The sequence below is a fragment of the Petaurus breviceps genome, unplaced genomic scaffold (genome assembly GCF_028583685.1).
Source record: "Petaurus breviceps papuanus isolate PSGF00001 unplaced genomic scaffold, PetGlider_PUasm1.0 208, whole genome shotgun sequence".
In the NCBI taxonomy this organism is placed as follows: domain Eukaryota; kingdom Metazoa; phylum Chordata; class Mammalia; order Diprotodontia; family Petauridae; genus Petaurus; species Petaurus breviceps.
This window is the reverse complement of record NW_027185852.1, coordinates 11,119,004-11,133,437: the sequence shown is the minus strand read 5'-3', so window position 1 is coordinate 11,133,437 and position 14,434 is coordinate 11,119,004. Positions and strand designations below refer to the sequence as shown.

Sequence of the window (14,434 nt, the reverse complement as noted above, 5' to 3'; positions counted from 1 at the left end):
TGTTTCCTTTGCCTTGTCATGTCACCCCTCAGTCACTTGACCCCTGCGCTTTTTGCCACAGTAGGACTCTGCCACCAGACAGGGGATATTTTGTCCCAAACTCTGGGGTTTTCTCAGCTGCCAGAGGTATTAGATGGGTGTCCTTTCTGAGGTCTCCACATGCTCTGGCAAGCTGGACAGACACCCCAGGACCTCCACCCTAGACTGCAATGCAGATCCAAGCCCGTTAAAGCAAGAGCGATTACCCCTCAGACTGGTGCTTGGTCCCCCTACACTCTGCAGGCCAGGAGCTGAAGCTGCCACATGGCCCTGGCTGGCTGTGCCAGAGTCTCAGCGGCTTCTCACCCCAGGGGGCAAAAGCCATGAACTCTCACTTACTGGGTCCCAAAGTCCAGACTGCACTGACCTCTGACTTTGTCCTTCGCATCTATGTGTTGACAAATCTGGAACTGGCCACAGCTGCTGCTGATCTGGAGTCCCTCCAGTGGGTGGCTGGTCAGGCCTGCCCTGGGGCTAAAGCCTTGGGCATGGGGCTGGGCTCAGCTCCCAGAGTGCTGTGCTGGCCGATTCCTGCTGGCCTGCCAGGCTGTCCTCAGAGGGAAGTTAGCTTCTCTGTGTCATTTTGTGGGTTCTGCATCTCCAAAGTTTGTACAGAGTCCCCTTTTTACATGGATTGGGGAAAGTGGAAGCCAGAGCAGCAGGGAGGTCCTGCTTCTACTCCGCCATCTTGACTCCTCCCCCCAAAATGCAAATTTTAAAAATCAAAAGACTCTATGTTGGAAAAACACTCAGAGACCGTCTTGGTCCATTCTTACCTGGCCAAGAATACCCTGGATGCAGTATGCCTGACAAGTGGCCATCCAACATTACTTAAAAATCACCAGGGATGGGGCAGCCAGGTGGCGCAGTGAATAGAGTGCCAGCCCTGGAGTCAGGAGGACCTGAGTTCATAAGTGGCCTCAGACACTTAACACTTAATAGCCATGTGACCTTGGGGAAGTCACTTAACCCTAATTGCCCTGCCTTCCTCCCTCCAAAAAAAAAATACAAAAAACCACCAGGGAGGAGGAAACTATTTCATCAAGTGGACAGAGCACTGGGCCTAGAGTCAGGAAGACCAGAGCTCAAATTTAGCCTCAGATACTTATAAACTGTGTGACCCTGGGTAACTCACTTAACCTGTTTACCTCAGTTTTCTCAGTCGTAAAATGGGGATAATAGCCTTTCTCGGAGACTTGTTGTGAGAATCGGATGAGACAGTATCTGTGAAAAGTGCTTAGCATAGGGCCTGATACATCGTAGGTTTTATACAAATGCTTATTCTTTTTCTTCTTCTGTAAGCCTAGATCCACACTTAAATGGTATCTTAGTACAATTTGTATTTTACTGTGTATTTTATTTCATGCATTTAAAAATGTGGTCCTTAGTAGAGGGGCAGGCAGGGTTCTTAGGCTCCATCAGCCTGGCAGAGGGGCCTATGGCTCCTAATAGGTTAAGATTTCCTGGACTAGAGGATCATCGGTCTGGAACAGGGAGGTACTTCAGAGACCATAGACAGTCTGGCCTCTTGCTTTATAGCCTCAGACAGGTTATGTTGAAGGTCACAAAGCTAAAAAGGGACTGGGTTTGGAAGCGAGGCCTCCAGACTCCCAGTCCTTCCACTGTCTGGCATGGCCTCTCATCACCAATGAAGGCCAAGGGATCCTTCCCAGTCCTTCCAAGGTGGTTGTTTTCATTGAGTTCATTTCAGTTAATTCACTGTCCAGCCCAGGGCATTGTGTAGTGTTTAGTGGGAAGTCAAGTTTAGGTAGGAAAGGGCCTTTGCCCTCAAGGAGATTCTAGTCTAGAAATTCTAAGAAATCATAGATAAACATCCAGATAATCATGTCACAAATAGAGTCACAGTCAAATAACCAGCTAAGGATTATTACTGAACACCTCCCATATGATGAACACTGTGCTAGGCACTGTGGTAACAGAGACAAAACAATGTGGTGCTTCCTGCCCACTAGGAGTTTACAACCGGTTCATAAGGAGCTGACTTTCTAATTGATTAATAGACATTATTAAGTGCCTGCTGTGTACATGTTAGGCATTGGACCACACATTAGGAATAACAAAGACCAAAATTAAACAGTTCCTGCCCCTGTGCAGTTTCCATTCTAGGACTGGGCCTCCTCTGGTCCCGGTGCAGTGTGAACCTCACAAGCCCCTAACAATTCACAGTCCCCATCCTTTTCTCCCCTTTCCCTTGATTTGGGCCTGGTGCAGACTCCAGTGACAAGGCGCACCTTTTCCCTCCTTGCTCCCGGCCTAACCTTGGGAATGGCACATCCTGGGCCCACATACACACCCTTCCCCTCATTGCCTTGTGTCCCCAAGGGAAATCAGCTGAAGGAGATCAAGGCCTGCTCTTGGTGCTTTGTTTAGCTCTGGCTAAAGAGGTCCTCAGCCCACAGGGGTTTGTGCTCGCTCCAGAATTCAGTACTTCTTCAACTTACCGCTCATGTGACCTTGAGCAGGTCAGCTTCCTTATCTGCAAAGGAGAGAGTTGGCACAGATATACTTGGAGGTCCCTCACACCTTTCGGGAGGTATGTCTGTGACCTAGAGGAAGGTGTGCTCCCACCCTAAGATGTTTGTGCGAGTCTATGGGGCAAAGACAAGGAAGTTCCTTTGGCCCAGCCCTTGACCCCCTTTCCACCTCTCCAGCATGTTAGCACTTGCCTTCTGTTTTTTCCATCCTGCTCCTCCCCTGGAATTGCTGCTGCCCAGCAACCGAGCTCCCCCTCACACTCCTCCAGAATATGTGACAGTGAAGCTGGGAAGGGAAAATCCACTCCCGGCCCAAGCCGCCTCCGACTATAAATCACGCCTGTCCACCTGCAGCCTGCCTGTCATCATTCGGCTGCAGCCTGTCTGAATCGAGCTGGGCCAGGCAGCAGCATGCCTGGGACATGACTTAGCCCCTCTGGGACACTTGGCTTCCTTTGATGACGGCAGATCCCGGGAGGCCAGCGGTGTCCCAGAAAAGGCACTAGACTAGGAATCAGGAGGTGGGGGTTCTCTGTTCAGCTCCGCTGGGAGCCAGCCACTGACCCACAGGCAAGGAGTGTGTGTGTGGGCCGGGGCTCCCATCTCAGCGCTGCCTCTTTTCCCTCTTTGTGACTGTGGCTAAGTCACTTCTAGAGGAGTTGCCTCCCCTATAAGCTAAGGGGTTTGGAGCAGATGACCTCCGAGGGCCTTTCTAGGTTTTAACCTATGGTCCTAAAGAGAAGGTGTGAAACCAGAGCCCCGGGGCTGGCAGTCCTCATCTCCTCTCCAGCTTCCAGTGCTAGGAATTTCCTAACTGCAAGCAGCTTGTCCAGAAATTGAACCCCTGACTCCAAGGCAAGGTCTCTGTCCTCATAGCATCTCTACAAACTTAAGTAACCTAGCAAGAGCCTTCATTTACCCAGTGCCTTAAAGCTGTTACTAAGCGCCTTGCCTTCTCTGGGGTGTCCCCAAAGTTTCAGTGCAGTGGTCAGCTCTGGAAGCTTGGCTAAGGGACTTAGATTGGAAGGACCTCAGTGGTCCAGCTCTCTGGCTTTCTGGCAAGTCTTTGCTCCAAGGCCTCTTCCGAAGGGCTTCTTTCTGCTTCCTGAGGTGGATCTTTACAAAAGTGGTGCTGCTTCTGCTCCCTTCAGTCATGCCTGTTTCCCCACTTTTTGTCTTTACATCTCATTCTTTCTGCCCTCGAGGGTCAAGCAGAACAGAACTAAGCCTTCCTTCTCTAAAGTAGCCCTTCAGATACTGATGCCTTCAGATGCCTCCCTCCGGCTTTGTCTCCAGGGTAAGCACCTAGTTGGAATGTGAACTGAGAGACAGACAGACAGAGAGAGAGAGAGAGAGAGAGAGAGAGAGAGAGAGAGAGAGAGAGAGAGAGAGAGAAGAGAGAGGGAGAGAGAAAGAGGGAAAGAGGGAAAGAGAGAGAGAAAGAGGGAGAGAGATGGAGAGAGAGAGAGGGAGAGAGAAAAAGAGAGAGAGAGATGGAGAGAGAGAGGGAAAGAGAGAGAAGAAAGGCAGAGACACAGACAGATTTATTGATTTAGAGAAGGGAGAAATTATAATTACAGTTACAAGGCCAATGCCATCCCCTTTTATATAAAATACCCTGAAAAATACCAACAAGCAGAAAGGTCTGGTCTTGAATCAGAAGGCAGCAGGGGAGTTGAGGGAGGGAGGAGTTGTCTGTTAAATTCTTACCATGCTCTAAAAGCTGTAGATATTAAATGCTAACTCCTTTGCATTCAAGAGGTATTTTTCCTCTGAATCCTCAGGCCCCTTGGGTAAAGTGGCTTCATCTCCCAGGCCTGTCAGTTGCATTGTGACATATTTTAAATAAAGATTTTCATGGTATTGAAGGCTCCTTCCACTCTTGGGCTTAGAAAACAGCCATAAATAAGGTGTGTACTTCAGGTTTTCTGTTTGTGCCTTCTAGAGACCCCCTCCTCCTTTGAGTTCCTCCTCCGGGCCCCCACCAGTCTTCTGAAATGGAAAGCTGACGAGGAAATTTTAAAAAGGCTTTGGAAAATAAAGACTTCTGGGAAGCATGCAAATAGGGGGAAAATGTCTATGGGAAAATTAAGGAAGACAAAATTCACCGAGGGAGAAGGCCACTGATGTTGGGATGAAACATTGTCATTGGAGATGACGGCCCACTCTCCTGGGTTCCCTGGGGGCTGGATGCCTGTGTGCTCCCTACCTGCCTATGTCTGACCTCTGACCAGAGGCTGGGCCCCGGCCTTGAACAGCCCCATAGATGACAACCTCTTTTGAATCTTTGTCTCATCAGCATTCAGACACACCTCAGGGGCAGAAGGGAGAAGGATAAAGGGAAGGGAGGAGATGAAAAGTTGAGCCTGGCAAGAAAAGTATTTTTAATTGTGCTGGGGAGGGCTGTGGGCCTGCCTCTCCCTGGAGCTTTGTCTCCAGAATCTCCTTTGTTATCTCTCGGTTATATGGACTGAGGTGTAACCTACACTTAATGTACATCCCGCATCTGCTTCTTCATCCAGCTCTGCCCCAAAGGTGATGGATTTGGTTTTTTGTATTAGGTCTCTTGTCTTAATTCCTCTTTCTAATGATTTCCATGCTCTACTTTAAGATTTTTATATGCCCGTATGTGTGTGTGAGCATGTGCACATGAATGTATCTACTGTATACGTGTGTGAGAATATACACACATGCACATGTGTGTGCTGCTGTGCACGCACACATATGTGCCCCAGACCTGGGGTTTTATTAAGGCAGACAATGCTGGACACTATTGTTTGGAAACTTTTTCCAGTAACGCATGTTGGCCCCTTCTGCGTACTTTATAGCCTTAGAGAGTTACCCAGACTTCTGAGAGATGAAAGGACTTGCCCAGGGTCCCATGGCCAGGAATGTCAGAGGCACCCCTTAACCCAGGCTTCCCGACCTTCAATCTAGCTCTCAGTCTAGCACTTCAGTGTTATTGTAGAAGGTTAATAGGTGAGTGAATATGCAGTTTATGAAGCAGTAAGTGCTTACAATGGTTTGGCCGTTCTAAAAAACAAAATTTTAATATACTTTGACCCAGTGATTCCATTTTGAGGTTTATACCCCAAGAAAGTTGGAAAAATAAAATTCATATGACATAAAGGGAGCTGCCACGAATACACAGGGATGAGAACTGAACGAAGAACTCATTCATTTAGGACACTAGGGGATTCTTTCTTTGCCAGGAGAATCCTGTGATCTTTCTTCAGTTCAGAGTCATAGAGACTGTCCTGGAGTCATTTGCCCAGGGTCACACAGCTAGGACACTTCAGAGGCAGGTCTTGTACCGAGGTCTTTCTGGCTTAGATTCCAAGTGTGTGTGTGTATATGTGAGCGTCCGTGCTGTATATTGAGTATTAGCATGTGTGTGCATTTGTGGACTGTATATTTGTCTGTGAATGTATGTTTGTGTGCCTGTGTGCATCTGTGTATGTATGTTTTGGTGCATGTGTGTGTCGGCATGCCCGTACGTGTATTTGTGTATGCATGCATATTTGTATATTGCGTATTTGTTTGTACGTATTTGTGTGTGATTTTGTGTGTGTGTGCATCACAAAGAATGCTGTTGTGAATGTTTGTGTTTTCAGCCACCAGCTCCAAGAGGATAATTCCATCCACTCCACTCCATATAACTCCCATCAAAGTTATATATAAAGAAGGACCACTGGGGAGGCTGGGTGGTGCAGTGAATACAGCAACGGCCCTGGAGTCGGGAGGACCTGAGTTCAAATCCGGCCTCAGACACTTAACACTTATGAACCGTGTGACCTTGGGCAAGTCAACTAACCCCAATTGTCCTCCAAAAACAACAATGACAAAAAGAAGGATCATTTTAGATCCTTCCTTAAGATCCTGCAGAGGCCCAGCTCCTCCTCTATACCTGGATGTTGCAACAGTCTTAGTGCAGTTTTAAGCTTAAGCAATTTTAAGATAGCTTCCTAAGTCCAAATCTGGCCCCAAATCCCCAGACTCTTAGTAGCAGGGTAACCCTGGGCAAGTCACTTAACTCTGTTTACCTCATTCGTCTCATCTGTAAAATGAGCTAGAGAAGGAAATCATGAACCAATCGAGAATCTCTATCAAGAAAATTCCAAATGGGGTCTTGGGGAGCTGTACAGGCCTGAAAAATGACTGAACAACAACATTTTAAGAGAAATCCGCCCTCAAGGAGCTTTCATTCAAATTGGGGAAAATCTCTCACAAAAGGGAGCTAAAAAGTGGGAGAGGGGTGTAGTCATTGAGGTCATGTTATGGAAGTCCAGACAGTCCGCAGCAGAGCCAGGAGGGGAGTAAAGATTGGCCAGTTAGGGACCTTCCCCAGAGTGGAAGCCCGGGTTGGACTCACCAGTGGGAGCAGGGGGCCAGCACAGTGGAGAGAAGTTACAGTGGATGAATGTCCCAGCCTAAGGAGGTCTTGGGAACTGAAGAAATTTCCAAAGTGAGAATGCAGTTGAGGCATGGGGGCAAAGTCACCTAACTTCTGGGGCTCTTGGTTTCTTTGTCTCTAACACATCAGAGCTGGTCCAGTTTTTAATCTTATGAACTATGATACAAGGGAAAGTGAGATAATTGCAAAGTTTGTGTCTTAGAAGAACAGTATCCAAAACGTTGGGTTTGGGAGAGAGAGACAGAGAGAGTCGTGCTTTACCTGGTGAGAGGCAAGTCAGGAGTGGCTTCCTGGAGGTGGCATCCTGAGTTGGGCTTTGAAAAAAAGGAATTAAATGCTGAGTGAAGTGAGCAGAACCAGGAGAACGTTGTAACAGTAACATCCACATTGTGCAATGACTAGCTTTGATAGACTTAGCCCTTCTCAGCAATGCAAGAACTGAAGACAACTCTGAAAGACTCATGACAGAAAATGCCATCCACATCCAGAGAAAGAACTCTGGAGTCTGAATGCGGATGGAAGCAGACTATTTGCTCTCTTTTTTTGTTTTGTTTTGTCTTTCCCATGCTTCCTCCCATTCATTCTAATCCTTCTATACAACATGACTAATGTGAAAATATGTTTAATAGGAATGTATATGTAGAGCCCATATCAGATTGCACGCCATCTTGGGGATGGGGGAGGCAGAGAAAATTTAAAACTTATGGAAGTGAATGTTGAAAACTAAAAACAGATAATTTATAAAAAAAGAAGACGAAAAGAAATCAGGGTGGAATGAAAAAAACACCAGAATGGGGTAGGGGAATGGGAAGGGGGGAGATTGAGGAACATTTTTGGTGCAGGGCTTACAGAAAGGAAAACCTGAAGTGAGAAATCTCAGCATGGGAGGAACCACCAAGGACATGTCTTTGTCTTCAGTTTTTGGTGGAACTCTCAGCGACTCCCTGAGGTGGTCACTGCTGGGACTTAAAGGGCCTCCATCCTAGAAAAAACAGACAGGCTGATGCATCAAGGAGAATGAGCATGCTCTGGGTGGGCTGAAGTAGAGGTTCAAAGGCATGAGGAGGGGCAGCCAAGAGATCCACCAGAGGATGGAGGAGGTAGAGGACACAGAGTCAGGTCGCATCCCTGGGGAGACAAGGATGCATCTGCGTCCAGAGGGGCCTTTGGGCAGGAGGGCAAGAACAGGGAGCCATGATTGTCACTCAGCCTAAAGGCATTTAGAAATGTGGGACAAGCAGCTTTTGTTTGATTCTGGAGATAGAAGCATGGGTAAGTTGGCACATAGGGCAGGCCCCAAAACCTCAGTTCACTTTTAAGCACTGATGACTGTGGTTACACCAGGCGCTTACTGTTCCTTATCTCATTGCCCCATGGATCAGCTTAAAGACATTGAGGAGAATCAGCTGTTTCTGAGCCCAGGTTGGGGGGAGGCGGTTCTTACTCAGGTGTGAGTTTGCCAGCTCTGCTTTCATGCCCTAGAAGGGCCCCAGTCATCAAGGTTACATGGGAGATGAAATGTTCTAGAGGGAGTGATTTCTTGTAGATTCCAGAAAGGAGTGGGACATGGTGCTGGATCTGCTGACTGGGGGGATATCCCCAACTCTGCCCTAGACCTTCTCTTCTCCCTCTGTGCACTCTGTGGTGAACTCAGCAGCTTCCCTGGCAGGAAGGAGAGAAGATGCTGGGCATGTCTAGAGCACAGACCTCCTATGCCTGGAAAGCCTGAGCCTTCAAATCTGGAGGCGTTTCTCAGGTGCCACATTCATTCATTAGGTAAATGACATCTCCTTTGAAACCATAGAGATCAGTTCAGGCAAGGCTGTATAAAATTACTTATTCAGTTATTCATTCATAATTGCATAAATTATATATTCGTCTATACTTTTATATATGACTGTAGTGTCAAAACATGTAGGAAATATTTAGCTCTCTCTCTGTCTCTGTCTCTCCCTACATCTCTCCCTCTCTCCATGTGAGCACACATGTTTGGCATTTTTAGCAAAACTGAGAACCTTGGAGACAGCTAGTGAGTGGATTCAGGGCTGGGCTTGGAGTGAGGAAGACCTGAGTTCAAATATTACACTCAATGCTTTGCTTGGGAGTGTGACCCTGAGCTGGTCACATAAGCTGGCTGGTCTTAAGTTTCCTCTTCTGTGAAGGAGGGGGTTTGACTCTAAGGTGACTTCCAGCTCCAAATCCATGTTCCTTTCATGGCTTATTCAGGGGACCCTTAGAAACCTGAAGAAAGCAATAGCAGCAAAATCACATTTAGACATTATCCTGCCTAGGAAATGGAAGTTTCTCAGATTCCGCCTCTTGTTATCGGCCTGCCTGCTGCTGGGTAGATGCGTAACCTGATGGAAATGATTAGCAATCCTCTGGTGTACTGATAATAAATCATTCTCCACAACCAATTAGCTATAATTCTATAAGTCATTTCTTTGGCACAACATTCTATTAGCCAACAGGGCCCTTGGAGACACGGAATTGAGCTGTTGTGTTTGATGGGAACAATGCAGGCAAACACAGGGCCTGCTCTCTCCAATTGGGCCTCATTATTCCTGGTCAAAAGTCAATCATGATGGAGTGAGCTGCTCTCAGTAGTTAGCAAAGACATTCATTTGTTGGGCCTGACAACCTTGCAGGTGAACGGGGCCTTCTCACTAGACAAATGTGCTTTCAGGTTCATTGTTTTTTTCTTATTTATTCATTTGCATGGGAGAAGGAAAAGTTGTGCGTGTGTGTGTGTGTGTGTGTGTGTTTTAAAGAGGCCCACTTCAACAACAATAACACAACAAAACCCCCAAATTTTAATTAGAAGCCAGAAAAGGGACTTGCATCATTATGCTGGGGAGTCAAATAAAGCATTTCAACATTCATTGTGAGCAATAAAATGGGAAAAGATCAGGCACTCTTGCCCATGTCTGTGTGTCCTGCAGCCCTCTGGCTGTAGGCCGGCGAAGCCCATGACCCCTTCAAAGAATCATATCTTTAAATGGAGGAAATAGGTCAGATTACAAAGGAGGTCAAAGATGAGGCAGGTCATGGATCCCTTTAAATCTACCCATAGACCTGAGGTGGACTCCAGGTTAAGAATCCCTGTTCTAGAGTGAAAAGAAAGGGAATTGTCCTGGAATGGTGGGTAGTGACTCTTCCAAAGAGTTCACTTTCTGGAGGACTTTACTTCTAACGGTGATGGGAAAAAACAAAGCCACGTGTGTGAGGTAGACTCAAGACTTGGGGAAACTTGGACAAAAGCTTACAATTCGGCTGATTTAACTACAGAGTTTATTATATGTAAGTTGTATATTATGTATAATTTATTATTATATAATAATAAATTATAAATTTATTATATATTGTATATTATATGTAATATACAAATGCTGTGAATATACTCATACAAGTAAGATATAAAGAGATGTGCTATTATGGGCCCATCTCACCATCACTCACTAGGCCCACATCCTTGTCTGGCCCAGTGAATTACTGCTTCTAGGAGACTGATTCTGTTGAAAAAATAAATGAACCCCACTCTCCATCTCTGCTTCCACAGAATCATAGATATAATAACAGTTGTCACTTCAGTCATGTTTGACTTCCTGACCCATTTGGGGTTTTCTTGGCAAAGATACGGGAGTGGTCTGCCATTTTCTTCTTCAGCTCATTTGACAGATGAGGAAACTGAGGCAGACAGGGTAAAGTGACTCGCCCAGGGTCACGCAGCTAGTAAGAGTCTGAGGCCAGATTTGAACTCGGGAAGATGAGTCTTCCTGACTCCAGGCTCTGGCACTCTATGTACTGTGTCACCGAGCTGCCCTGACAATAAGATACCATTTATATGTGTGTCACTTGAAGGTTTACACAGCACTTCACAAATCTCAGTTAATCCTCACAACAGCCCTAGGAGGGAGATGCTGCCATTATTGTCTCCATTTTACAATCGAGGAAATTAAGGCAGATGGGATTTAATTATCAAAGATTACACAGCTATCAAAGGCTGAATTTGAACTGGGGTCTTCTCGATTCCAGGACCAATGCTCTATGCACTATGGTGCCCCCAGCTGCCTTTTCTAACCAGCCCAGGATGGCTTCCCCCTTCCACACATTCCTCTATTAATCAGCATTCTCAGGGAATGTAGATGAATTGGAGTCTCACTTTAGGCAGGACAAATTAAAGAAAATCTCCTGGAATTTAAACCAAATAGCAGATCTCAGGGCCAAGCATGAAATGATGGAAAAAGCACAGGGTATGGATTTGCAACCTGGTTGTGGTACGGGGCACCTGTGTGATCTTGGAAGAGTAATTTGACTTCTTTCTGCCTCAGTTTCCTCATTTATAAAATGAGAAACTTGGACTGGATGAGCTCTAAGGTTCCACAAAGATGTAATTTACAATCCTCTGTCTTCTGCTGTCTTCCTTGATAAACCTGTAACTCCACAGTGCCGCTGATGACCTCACCTTTGCCCTCCTCCCTCACTGTCCCTGCGATGCTGACCCGTCCATGGTCAGCATCATCATTCCCAGTCTCCCCATGTCTGTCACCTTGACGTGGCACGTCCTCCTCTCCTCCAACCCCACTGCCCTGCCATTACAACTGTATCTGCTTCATTCTTGGTTCCACTCCTGACTCTCCAAACTTTTCTGTCTTGCTCCCCTTCCCCTACTTTTCCATCTCCCTTTCATATACTGTCTTCTCTCTTTAGAATGGAGGTCCCTTGAGGGTTTTGGCTTTTTAAAAATTATTATTTCTAGCCTTTAGCCTAGTGTCTGGCACATAAAAAAATGAGTAATAGGGGCAGCTAGGTGGCGCAGTGAATAGAGCACTTGGCCCTGGAGTCAAGAAGACCTGAGTTCAAATCCGGCCTCAAACACTTAACACAAAAACTAGCCGTGTGACTTGGGCAAGTCACCTGACCCCAATTGCCCTCAAAAAAAAAGATTAATATGTACCTTAAGTGTGTGTGGAAGGTGTTTGTCAATTCACTATCTCAATTATTTTCTAAAATAAAATTCCTCTCTTTTGCCGTGTATTCCTCCTCCTCCCTTCCAGTTTAAGATCAGGGAGTATCACTTCTGTATTTGCATCCACAGTCCTTAGCCTAGCACCTGGCACATAGTAGGCATTTTACAAATACTTTTCATTCATCGATTCTCAGGAGTCTGTGGGAGGATCTTCTTGGTAGTTTTCTGGCTAGCCTGTGCAGGACACTTGAGTGTCCATAACAGAGAGCTCCAGACATTTTTATTTGGGAGCAGCCTGTGGTGGTGGATAGAAGGCTGGACACTGAGGGAGAAAGAAGAAGCACCAGTTCAAATCCCAGCTCAGACACTTATTAGCTATGTGACTCTGGCCAAGTCACTTAAATCAGTCGCAGTTTCTTTATCTGTAAAATATAGAATAGGGAGTGGAGCTGTGATTTCACTGAAATAGAGAATGCCTGGTGAGGAATGTCCCCTTGTCAACACGTTCTCTGCAATAGAAAGCCTTCTAGTGCTGCAGGAATTGCGTGACTTGCCCAGTCATACAGACAGCATGTGTCAGAGGTGAATCCCATCTATGAAATGGGATAATAAGCTGTCTTCTATGACTTGTGACATTTCAGCTGTTTTCCCTTCATGTGACTATTTCACCCCACATCATGGTGAAGGGTGGTGGTGGGCAGGTGGACCTGGGTGTTTCTTGTTTGTTCAAGTAAAAGTTTATTATGCGGCCAGATGGTTCGCAGATTGATTACTTGTTAAGAATGGAGACGTATGGACGGATCGTCCTCATTTCTCTGCATCTCTCTCTCACACAGCTAGCCAAAAAAATCCGAGAGAAGTTCAACCGTTACTTGGACGTGGTAAACCGGAACAAGCAGGTCGTTGAAGCCTCCTACACGGCACATCTGACGTCCCCGTTGACAGCTATCCAGGACTGCTGCACCATCCCACCCTCCATGATGGAGTGAGTATCTGTGGGGGGAGTGGGCGGGCTGATCACCAGGTCAGTTAGCCAGCCTCGAGGGTAGCACACGAGGTTGGTATAACCTGCCCATTTATTTCTTGAGACCAGTGTGTTAGAACACAATTTGTTTGACTTCTGTTAAGAAAACGCTGCACCTATTTCAAGGAGACTTTTCTCACTTGTTTTTGTTATTGTATTGGGCACTTGGGCTATCAGAATTTTGATTGGAGCATCCCAGAGGCAATGTGGCATGGAAAGTCAGCTTCAGATTCCAAAGTACTTGGGTTCAAGTCTTGCCTCTGCTTATATACATATTTCATGACCCTGTAGACAATCTCAGTAAGTAAGTTCCATGAGTTGCAAATCTATGTCAATGAAGGGAGTTTCCACACCAGGAATCCATACATACATCCTCTCCCTCCAAAAGTAATCAGGAAATTTCTTCATGGCTTGGATCAGTGTTGGGATGGGACTGGGACCCTACAATGTTTTGGGGCACTCAGTAAGTTTACAATAACAGATAAGTCGGTTGCAATTTGCAGACAGGACTAGGGCTAGAGACTAGATCTGCACTCATTGGTAGCCAGAGTTCCCTAAGGAAGCCCGGGAGACAAAGGCCAGCCCCTTCTCTGTAATTTATTGTCTCAGAGAGTTGATCAGAGCGCTCAGATCTTTCTGGACTTTAGGAAGTAATATAAGCAAATTGGCTAGGAACTTTACATTTTAAATTCAATTTTAATATTTTTCAATGAACAAAAATCTTTTTTTTTTTCCTCTCACCTCCTCCCCACTGGAAAAGAGAAAGAAAAACCAAACCCTTGTAACACAGGCATAGTCCAGCAAAATGAATTCCTCCATTGGTGATGTCCCAGACCTCTATGTCACAGAGATGTCTGTACCCTAAGTCCCCCAGCTCTTTATTAGAAGTGGGGGTGGCATCTTCATCATCATCATTCTCTGAAACCCGGGGTGGGAGTGCCTTGATCTGAGCTCTTAATGCTTTCAAAGTTGCTTATTTTTATAGTGTTTTTGTTATCGAGCAAATTGTTCTCCTGGTTCCACTCTTCCAGGAAACTCTGAAACTGTTCCCTTCATCCTTTCCCATGGTACAGTCATCTTCCATGATATTCATACACCATAACTGGTTGAGCCATTTCCACCTGATGGTTGCCCCCTTAGTCTCTGGTTATTTGCCATCACAAAAAGATCTGGTCTTCATTTTTGTACATGTGGGTCCTTTCAGTCGTCCCTTGATGTGTAGGTCTAGTAGTGGTATCACTGAAAGAACTGGTATCCATTATTTAGTGCTTCTGAGATGTGGGACCACACATTCTTAGAAGTAACACCATATGCCTAGAATTGGACCTGCTTTTTATTAAGTCTGAGTTTTGGGGTCTATGTGGCTGCCCCAGTCTCTTTAGACACCCTCCAGCCCCTCACTTTTTCAGCTCCCTTTATGCTGTGCTGTTTTTCCCTGTCAGAATGTAAGCTCCCTGAGGGCAGGCACTTTCTTTTTGCTTGCATTTCTGTTC

At 46.1% G+C, this 14,434-nt stretch overlaps 1 protein-coding gene across 1 annotated transcript in view; it reads left to right on the top strand.

Annotated features, from left to right (window-relative positions):
• Positions 1-14,434, top strand: part of LOC138165266 (VWFA and cache domain-containing protein 1) — a 244,373-nt gene that overhangs the window by 118,755 nt on the left and 111,184 nt on the right. Inside the window, exon 3 of the mRNA XM_069093410.1 lies at positions 12,754-12,902. Within this exon, the coding sequence (XP_068949511.1) occupies positions 12,754-12,902 (149 nt within the window). The remainder of the gene's footprint in view (positions 1-12,753; positions 12,903-14,434) is intronic.